The 11,139-nt window shown below is 43.1% G+C and overlaps 1 protein-coding gene across 1 annotated transcript in view; it reads right to left on the bottom strand.

The window, feature by feature from the left end:
* Positions 1–7,535, bottom strand: part of SGCZ (sarcoglycan zeta) — a 484,691-nt gene extending 477,156 nt beyond the window's left edge. Inside the window, exon 1 of the mRNA XM_054825539.1 lies at positions 7,400–7,535. Within this exon, the coding sequence (XP_054681514.1) occupies positions 7,400–7,438 (39 nt within the window). The 5' untranslated portion in view covers positions 7,439–7,535. The remainder of the gene's footprint in view (positions 1–7,399) is intronic.
* Between the last annotated feature and the right edge of the window lie 3,604 nt (positions 7,536–11,139).

Consider the following 11,139-nt stretch of genomic DNA (forward strand, 5'->3'; position numbering starts at 1 on the left):
GTAACTTGTGAAATTTTAGATTGACTTTCAACTTTTGTCATCTCTGTTGATCTATGTGCAGAAACATACCAGCTTATAAAGCAGCAAGGGCTCTATTGATTTTCTACTTTTAGTTTTGATTGTTTTATGTATGTTGGTGATTCATTAAATGCAACTCTGAGTTTAGCAAATGTGAAACCTTCTTGTAACACAGTTAATTTACTTGTCTTCTACTAGTTAAGGAGCAGAGCTGTTTATGGAGTGCTTTGCGCATGAGGACTAGCTTTAACTAGAAAGAACATAATTTAGTATTACTGAATAACTTCACCTGGAAATAATGCTACCTGTGAATTCAGTGGCTTTTAGCATTTTTTCTCAGCTACAGGTCCCAACACAGCACAATATATCAACAACCAATGTACCAATCAATCAGATAATTTTGCTATTTTAAAATAAATTTATTTTCTCTAAAAGTTTTCCTGAATTAAAATCTATACTGATTTTAAAGAGCTGTTGTGCCATGTACCTTCTGAACTGGGGCAATTGCATTGCTTATATTCAGTATGAAGTTAGCGAGTTTTTCCCCTTTCATGACTCTAATTCAAATACCTTAGGAACAATTTTGAGTAGAAGACGACCCACATAACTGAGAAGTACAAGTATCATCAACACTGCTCTTGAACAGCAAAACTACCTGTGTGGATCTGGTTCAACAATCTGCTCTTTCCAGACTGATACAGATGATAAAGCCTAAAAAAACCTGCACAATCCAAAATGCTGTAATAATACATTTTCACTCAGGATCATGGTACAAAGAACAACGCATTTAGAAAGCACAAATTCAAATTAATTGGGTTTTCAGTTTATGTACTTTCATTGAACGTACACAATTACCTCCTTAGAAACTGGAAAGGAAGTGATTTTTTCAGTAGTGGCGGCATCCGTTTACTAACATAATTTGTCTGTTCAAGAGTTGTAGGAGCAAGAAGGTGGAACCTATAAATTCCAGACCATGCTGCCCAGATGAACTGAAGAGGACTGATAAAACAGAGAAATATGGCTAAAGGCCAGATTTTTATGCCTGAGGCATGCTACTGCTTGTGGCAGTGATTTTTAGACGTATCACTGATGTACTTCTGCTGATGTAACTGCACTGTTTTAACAAAGTACTGCTCATTTAAAATTGCAGAAAGATACTCTGTCCTCATACAGTACTTTTCAAGTAGAGCAAATACACAGGAGTTAAATCACACAATCCTCCTTAACGGGTTATCTAGAGGTATAAGAAGGGGGATACAGACAGCACACATTTTTTTTCTTTTTTTTTTTTTTTTTATTAAAGTTGTTGAGCACCACAAGCTTGCTTTGACTTAGTACCTCGGTAAATCTGGCCTTATGTGATTAGCAGCAGTAATATTGCTAACTGAGAGAATAAAATCTCACATTTTGTGTCTCCTACTGCTGTGGCTTAGCCAACAGACATTCCTTCCTGTGACAAGGAACAAAACCCGGTGCTTGGGGATAGCAACCTCCCAAGATCTTTCTTCACAAAGGAGGGTTTTGTTGTGGGACAAACAGTTAACATGTAATATCTGAGAATTAGCAAAGGATCTGATGGCTTAGTAGATAAATGTCAATCTTCATTCTTGGACTGTTAAGCAATTCTAGCTTTACAATGGCATTATATATGGCTGCAGCTAAATGTACAATGGGAAGTTAAGTAGGTTTCTGTAAGCTCTTTAAATGTAATTAAGAGTATTTCAAAATAAAGACAATGGTATAACTTCTAAGCCATGTTCCCCAGGTTTCCTTCGAATGAAGAGAGAATAAAATGAGAGCGTTTTCCCTATGAAGAGGCCCCTGGAACTTCCATGTTAAAGTGAGAAAAGTGTTTATTTGTAACTCTGCATATTTTTTTTTCATATTTGAATCCTGATCCTTGTCCTTTGGAATGCTGGATCCTTAGAGGATGAAGAAACAACTATGTTGGACATGGATTTACAAAGTTAATGTAAAATAGCACAAGGTGAAATGATTTCACAGGAAAACTCTCTTGTGACATTTCTGCCATAATACCTTACAAACAGTCTTGCTTGTGGCCTAATCAGCAAGCTGGGAAGGCGATATCAATCTCCAAAATGTTAAGGGACATACTAAGAAAGCATGACTGGGACTCCCAAATATTCCTTCACATTAGACTGATTTATCTTTCAAAGGCTCTAGCATGAGTTATACATTGTCTCCAAGTCTTACAGTCAGACCTATAAAACAACCTACAATAGCATCACACACTAACCTCTTCCTTTCCAGAAAAAAATAATGTGTTGCCAACCTTTATGTAAATCTCTTACATCTATTTTTTTAAAGTACAGAATATGGTGGCAGAAGAAAACACAAAATTTATCACAAAAGCCATGGAGAACAGGAAGATAAAGTGCTTTTTTTCCCTTTAACCAAGCCTTCAGATTTTGATGTATTTTCCATTTAAAGAGTGTTGAGCTTAGCAAAGCTGTAATGTACAATGTCAAAAAGCTCGGCCACAGGTCAGTACTGTTTCTTGGTAGTGATAGTACCGGAATGATTTCTAAAGTGTATACTGAGAGCACTGCCGTTGTCTTGACCTTTTTTCTATGTCTGCTGAACAACTATATCTTATGCATAGAATTCTCTCCAGCCTCCTGGACTACGTCTAGTTTTTGCACATACTGAGAGACAAAGAGGAAATCCACAATAAGAACACAGAGAAAAGGAATTTGCATGTATATTACTTTAAAGTCAATTCAGCTTGACCTTTCATGAAGAATGGTTTAAAGGCTGAATTCTCTGACTGCAAATGCAAAGGTTAATTGTCTTTATTGAGTATTGCTTATAGGGCCCTAGTAAAACATGACGGATTCTTGGAGGGCTGTAGGTAGAGAAGGGTAGGAGACAGAAGGTTTTGCATTAAAAGATAAATCCCTTAGCATCCCCACTAAGATGTCTGTGTCCCAAGTAGAGACATGAATAAATGAAGTAGACTTTCATAAGAATATGTTGAGTGCTATAGAGTACTACACTTTTCATTATGGAATGACTAACTTAAAACAGAAATATAACCACCTACCTAGTCTCATCAAAAGTCCTCCCACACCACACCAAGCACATGAGTTTCTTTGACTCCTTCTTTAAAAAATAAAAAAATACAGAATTCCTCTGGGTATTAGTTCCCCTGTTAATTTAAACAGTGAAGTTATTTACATGTTTAAGACCACAAAACTACTGAATCAAACTCTTATTTAAACTCTTGTGGTTTCCTTGTTTCAACTTCTTTATCAAATATTTCATAGATTACATAAATCACCTTGGAAGACTAATATCGCAAAACCTCATCTGTGACCAGTTTCATGCGGATGTTAAGTAAGTAGTTTTATATCACCAGAAAATGTAAAACCATAAACAGACTGTAAATATTTTCTCATGAAATGAATAAATAAATTCAGCTAATGTTTACAAGATGATCTAGAAATACCGTAGTGTTTAACATTTTTTGCATATTAAAAGTGATAATTTCAAGACACTTAAACACACTATTAAAAATAACATCATGGGTTTGTAATGAAAAATTCTCACTGAACCAGCATCTTCAAGTAATAAGAAATGGTTTCCAGGATGTTTTTAATTCCATCATGCTAATAATCTCACTGTTATCGTATGTTCAATTACAAACCAACTTTCCTCAAGAAAAGTATAAGTGCTTTATAGACTACAAGGAATGCTATCTCCCACTAAGACCTTACACAGATTTTGGTTACTAAACAAACATAAAAGAAATGGTCGCGATATATATTAAAGGAATTGTCTGTCAAACAACTGGACAAATGTGAAGGACAAAATCTGTAACAACCTATGCAGTGTCAATGACAATCACAAGTCAACAGCGGTCCAGTAAATGCAAAGGTCTCTCCACCCTTCCTTGCAAGACAAACTCGAACAATTTCAAGCAATGAAATACAAATGCATCAATGTAAGTTTTGAATACATTAAATGCAAAGTTTGCAAGTTAATTCATCGTATTTTATACACACATACAAATTACAAAGCCCTACAAAGTACATAATACAGTCATACAGTTTCATGTATGTTTAAAATGTAGGTATAGACAATCGCATACACTTTAGGTAACAGAAAGCGCTTCACAACACTAATCCCAAGACTACAGTGCAACTATGACAGAATTATTTAGTCTGTGTTTTCAGTACTACTCCTTTAAAACAAAAGCCCCACAGGCTTGTGAATTAAAAAGTCAGAAGAAAGTTCATGTATGCATCTGAGACAGAAGATGAGACAGATCAAAGGAAAACCAGAACAGCTCAAAATCTCTGGAAGAGTAGTCTCTCTCTTCAGTACTGATCTGTTTTATCAGGAATTCGTGCATGGACTAGTAAGGGGAAGCACACCTACCTTCATTAGCAGGTGTTGCACGCATGATACTTGTTCTGTTTTCCACAAATGACCTTTCAAAACATATATTCATTATATATCATCGTATATATAATTCAGAATTCATTACAATCAGTGCAACACATAACACAGAGATTTCAAATTTATATTTAATGCCTGATCTGAGATGTATAAAAGCTTTATATATCACATGGTATGTATTTTCAATATCATTATTACTTCTTATCATTAGAGCAAGCACACTTGACTTGTAGTATTAGTAGAGAAGTTATCTTTTTTTTTTTTTTTTTGGATGCTTACTGGCATACATTTGTCATAATGGAGAAAACCCAGTATCAATGAGAGCGTCCAGCCTGTTTCTTAAATTCTTGGCAAGTTCTGCTATGACAACCTGCTACCACGTTTGACATTCTTGATATGAACCCTCTGTGCAGTAGGATGTGGGTGAGAGCTCACTCAACACCTCGCGACCTACAGCTGCCTGCTAACGGTACACCCCGACTCCGTCCCTTCGGTCTGGCAAGGGACTGCTGATGGCCCAAGGGAGAAGGAGTGGAGCACTGAAATGACTTAAGCTCTCCTGAGACTAGCCAGAAATTGAGGAAAGCTTTTCACAACTCAGAGCAGTGTTGGAGCCACTCGTTATTGTGCCCAACTACAGCAAGGTCACCAGCTGGGAATCGCTTTAGTCCCCAAGAGCTTTGCCCCCCTTATATTCCTACTGGTGGGAAAGCGGCCGGACGCTTCGCACTGCGGGAAAACCCAAAATTGCTGGTGCAAGATGTACGGCTGCTTTGCATCACCGTTTGGCACAAGGAGCCCCGTCAGGGTGGGAAATTCCTGCCGGCTGCAGCGGGCGCAGGGCGAGGAGGCGCGGGGCCATCGGCCGGGCCCGTACCACCCCCTGCCGGCGGCGAGGCGGGCGGAGCAGCCCGTCAGCAGCCGCTCCGGGCACCGCTCCCGCTTCCGCCGGCACCCTGCTTGCCTTTGAAATCACTCCCCAGCAGCCACGCATTGATACAACACCTGGGAAAGCCAGGAAAAAGCATTGTGCCAAAGCGGCTCGTCCCAGAAAGCCTCCCGGATCCTCACAGCATCTACAGAAATGCCTCCTTTTGAAGCTCTTCTCATTCTTATGAGGGGAAGGGGGGAAATTAAAAAAAAATATATATTAAACTACTGATGCTTAGGAGCAGTACCACTTCTCAGCTACGCTGCTTTGCTCAAGGTCGCCCAGCCTGTACACGCTGCAACATTAGTCTTAATTGCAGCGCAGATGACTACGAGATTAATGGAAGCCCCTTCCTCTACACCAGCCCTGCGCCTGGACGCCCCCTCACAGCGGGACGTGCCTCAGGCTTTAAGGACAATTCCTGCAAAGTGCTGTCCCCTTTTAGCGTATTTTCTTTAAAGACCCTTTAAAAATAAACCATTGAAATAAAACTTTTTTTTCCCCCTTAATTGGAAGACTCGGCTCCTGTCTTTCCCACGCCAGCTGTCTCCTGTAAATCTTGGAAAGGCTGAGGCAGGAGGGAGAGGACTCCCCAGCTCAGGCAGGCAGCATTTGCGGCGTGGCAGTACTTGAAGCGCTATGAAGATCAGTGGTTCTCAAGCAAGCAATTGTTTTATTACCTTCTCCGTCCTGCGCTTCCGTCACGTCAAATTCCCAAGCAGTGCTACAGTTCTGGTCTGCCTTTCCTCAGGGGATTTATAGCAGTTGCGAGCAAGACTGGGGGAGTGAATCTAGTTATTCATTGATGTCATACAGACAGCCTTGTCCGAGAAGGAAAGGAGCCCGCGGCAGCACTTAAGTGCTCACCGGAGTTTACCTCCCCGGCGGAGAGCCCTCCTCATCCGCGGGGAAGCCGGCGTCCTGAGTGGGTGTCCCGAGGATGGCTGTGCGTGCGGCGGGGGAGGAAGGCTATCTTCCCCTTCCTCTCCCATCGCTTCCTTAGCCCTGCAGCGATACCTCCGCCACCCCCGCGGCGAGGTGTGCGTCCCCCCACGGCCCCTCCGGCTCCTGCTCGGCTGTCGCTTCCCTCCCGCCCGCCCGGCGGTCCCGCCGCGCTCGCCCCATGCGCCCGCTCCCCCTCGCCGCCTCCGCCCCACCCTCTTAACCCCCGCATAGATTGATAGAGAGATTTATATTTGTTGTATTATTATTATTATTATTTAAGCCAAATTTCACTCAGGGCTGGGGGGTCTAACAGCAGGTGTGGTCATGCTCTCCATCTCCGCAAAGGAGCATGCTCAGCGCTCTCAGGCATGCTCCTTCAGCAGGGAGGGAGCCAGAGCTGGGCCGGGGGGGAATCCTCACACTTGCACCGTCCTAATGCAAAGTTTTATTGTTCAAGAGGCCCCGGAACCGGGGGCCGACCCGGCGCCCCCTGCCCCGCACCCCGCCGCCGCGTCCTCGGCTCGGGGAGGGGACCCGGGCGCCGCGCCGGGGACTGGTGGGGGGGCGGGGGGGAGGGGGGTTCCCCCTCGCTCCCGGCGGCGAGGGGAGGAGGAGGAAGAAGAGGAGATGCCCTGGTGAGGAAGGCTTCAGAGGCAACTTCTGCCGGGAAACCCGCGGGTCCGCTGCCGCCTCCTCCCCGGGCGAGATTACTGCTGCGCCCGGCGCTGCCCCCAGTGCTGATGCAACGCCGAGAGCACACGGGCAGCACCATCACCATCATCACCACCATCATGACCATCATCATCACTCTCATCATCATTATTATTAATACTATTATGACGAAGCTTGTGGCCGCGCAGGCGGAGGGGGAAGCCGCGCTCGGCTGTGGCAGCTGCTCTCCAGCGCTTCCCCCCAACCGCGGGGCGGCTGCGCCCGGCTCCGCGCCCCCCGCCCGGGGCTGCGGGAGCCCCGCGCACCGCCCCGCACCGCCCCGCGCAGCCCCCGCCCCCGCGGCCAGGCAGCGGAGAGGACAGGACGGGATCCAACCCAAATCATCATGACGGCACCCGGCGGGTCGCCTACCTTGAGCTCCTCCGTGTCCAGGTTTGCTGATCTGTCCATAGAGCGAAACTGAGCGGAGCGGAGCGGAGCGGAGGGGGAACTAGGGAAGTTGTGCCAAAAAATAAATAAATAAAAAAATACAAGGGGGAAAAAAAAAAAAAAAGGAGGGGGAAATCTAGTGTCTCAGTTTCCAGCCTAAACTCAGCCTTGTCCTCCAAACCCTGGCAGCTCCCCTCAGTCTCATTCTCCGCGATCACGCCTCCACCGATTAAAATAAATAAATAAATAAATAAATAAATAAATAAATAAATAATAAAGTATTTCACTTTTTTTTTTTTTTAAAAAAAGAACTCCCTTAAGGATTAAAGCGACAGGTGATCCTTCTCTGGTGAAAGAGATTCGCGTCCTCTGGCAATGAAAGGAGGAGACAGCAAAAAAAAAAAAATCCAGTCAGTTTAAAGATTATTTTTTCTTCTGCAATAAGCTCAGAAACCAGCGAATCGCTGCATCCCGAGAAAAAATCCTGCTTTCCTGGACAGCATCATGCAGCAAATTTCAAGCAAATGTGTTCAAACTGGAGAGAATAGTCTATGATAAAAGCCTTTCTCCGTCATGCCTAGTCTGGTAGCTAATTTCGCACCCTGTGAGGGCAAGACATTAGCGATGAACAATTTCGCTGGTAAGATAACAAAATCCCCTAAGTCCTGCATAGACTCAAAAATTGTTTTGCAGCTAAAGGTATTCTCTCAATAATAATAATAATAATAATAGTAAAAAAAAAAGATAAGAAAGTCTGTAGGGGATGGTCTTCTTTGAAGGTTATGCTAAAAGAGTTGGGAGGAAAACAGGAGGTGGATCTTTTGCAGAAGAGAGAAGGGAGAGAGGGAGAGAAGCAGAGATTTCCCCCTTCGTTCCTGTTTTACTGTCCTTCACCGCCAGGTGACTGACTTCTCTCCTCTCGCCTCACGGACCGCACAGGGGGGGAATTTCTCCAGCTCTCAAAAAGCGACGTTGCCTTTCCGAGCAGCGCAGCCCCCGGGTCTTAACGCCGGCGGCCGCCGCCCCGCCAGCACCGCCCCGCCGCGGCCCCGGGGGGGCGGGCACAGCCCCCACCCGCGCACCCCTCCGCGGCGCCCCGGCCCCCGCCACCCTCCCCAAATGGCTGCTCTCGCTAGCCCCACGTGTCTGGAATAATAGCCACACTCACCAATTTAAGAAACCCTTAATGCCTCATGTATCGCTCCCCATAAAAACATATGTATACATATTTATATCTGCAGGTGTATCTAAATTAATAAGGTGATGGGAGACTTCTCAGTCTTAGGCTTAAGGTGCACGGCTTTTGTTCAGCTGTTGAGTGTCTCATTAATGTGCTGCAGCTTTGGTGGAGCAGCATTTCTGATGGCACATGGATTAAGTCCAAGTCTCTCTCAGGGTGTTACTTTACTAATCTCTTTTTCCATAGGATTCACTGTCTTAAGGCTCTCACATCACTCCAAAGAGAATCAAAATTAGATTTAAAAATTCATATTCCTCCCCACCAAGATGCTGATTTTATCACGGTCCGTTATCATAAATCTGTCACTTGCAGTTTTGGAGAACAAGGCTATGATTTTGGGTTTCCTGCTATCAGTCTTTAGGGGGCCTTATTTATTAATTCCATGAATGGCAAATTCCGAACTATCACTTTCTAGTACTATCATCTCCTTTCTACAGTACTTTAACTAGAACTGGTATTCCCGATAATTCGACATAAGTAGACAGATCTAATAGCTCAAAGTGCATACTCCCTTTCCAGTTCAATATAGATTTGTTTTCAGCTTCCAACACTTCAAGGTTAACATAAGCTTAAACCCTGGGTGATGGCCAGTAATAGCCATTTCTGGAGACCGAACCTAGCCCTCATCTTCTGGAAAACTCCACGGATGCAAGGCAGACACAGGCAAATGACATTTCTCCTCTTAGCACAAATTGTACATGACTTCCAGGTTCATTGTGAATGCACTGTAAATATCATTATTATCATTAATCTAGAACTGCAATTTGTAAAGATTAACGACTTGGTCTGGCATTCCTGTGTGAGCCAACAGACTCATGTCCAAATAAAAGATTGCCAAAGTGAACACTAAATCAGGCTTTAGGACCTATAGAAATTTAAAAGAGTGTTTTTCCCTGACACAAAAATATCACCGTACCCCACACACCCTCCCAAATAAAAAACCTGGAGAGGCTTCTGTAAGAGACCTTGCTGAAGGAAAACCTCTTTCAGAAGGCACTTCTAAGCCTCCCCAAATGTGTCAATATGCACTCCTGGGAAGGGGAGAGGACTGCCCCAATGTATGACATCAACCAAGGGACGTAGCATGAGAGCACCTTGGTGCCCTGGCCGTTGCCACTGGATAACCAGAAGACCCCTGAGCCTCTCCACACATCTAGACCTGTTTGCGTAGTGCTTAGCAGACCAACAAATAGCTGCAAAAAATGCAGTTTTTTTAAAACAAAATGTCCTGCAGCACCATGACCTTTTGTTGTCTTGTTGCTCCCTCACCATAGACTTTCCTGAACAGGGCACTCCTCAGTTTGTTTTCATATTGGTACAAAATGTGTGGGGATGTGATACATTTGAGAATCCTCTGCTGGATTTGATTGATATCTGTAAAGAGTTCAGGGAAGAGACAAGGAAATTTGACAGGCCAATCATATAAGCCTAATTTCCTTAGAAAATCAGGCAAAACAAATTGATTTTGACAGTCACTTGAATAATACTTTAAAATATGTTTCACTCTTCATGGGTAATGTACCCTAACAAGTGACTTTAAAAGTGTTTTTTGTTGCTAAGGTAAGCACTCCAAAGTTAATTAATACCAAGCTTCTAGTTGCTTCAAATATCTTAGTTCCTTATATTGTGTATAATCTGTAAGACTTGTCTTTTCTCATTGCAGGGCCCTCATTCAGAAGACAGGGCTGACATTTTCATTCTCATTATTCATGTATGGCCCTGTGTCTTAGTCGTTGCATATAGTGCAATTATTATTTTCCTTAAAGAGGGCTTTCTGTATCATTCAGCACTGTTAACAATTGTATTCTCCATGTCAACACAAAATTTTACTATAAGGGTAAATATTATCATTACTATTAATACAGGGGAAAACTGAAACCAAGCCAAGAGGCTAGATCCAAAGAAGAACCAGCAAATCTTTAAGCAAATCAGAGTCTGAGCTCTGAAAATGAGCCCTGAGCCTGGTGCTTGCAAATGAGTGTCTGGAAATGAAGAACACAAAGCAAGCAGCAGTCTGCAAAGTCACTAAGCTGTGACTTTGACCTTAAGTTCTTTGTTCGCCAGGTCAACATGTGGCAAACCAATGAAAGAATTCTGTTATTTTGTGTAAATCCAACTGCCTTAGCTACTATATCACCTTTATTCATGCATTCATCTGCTAAGCCTTCCAGCTTTGCTTTTTTTTTTTTTTCCCATTAACAAACCACTATGCAAAAATCATTCACTGCCTAGTCCTATGTCTTTCCTTTGCCCCAGTCTTCCTATGTCAGGCATCCCTGGTAAGCATAATTAAGGATTATATATAGGATATAATTAAAGATTATACTGTCGGGATATAATTAAAGACTGCATGAGAGAAGAATCCTGGAAGAATAAGCATCCTTAAAAACTGAGTGTTTAATGTTGAAGTACTTGACTTAGGTTAAGGTCAAGTTTAGATTATTCTTTGGTGTGTAGTCTTCTAGGTTGTTTGGTGGTTGGG

The sequence above is a fragment of the Grus americana genome, chromosome 4, assembly GCF_028858705.1.
Source record: "Grus americana isolate bGruAme1 chromosome 4, bGruAme1.mat, whole genome shotgun sequence".
Taxonomy (NCBI): Eukaryota; Metazoa; Chordata; class Aves; order Gruiformes; family Gruidae; genus Grus; species Grus americana.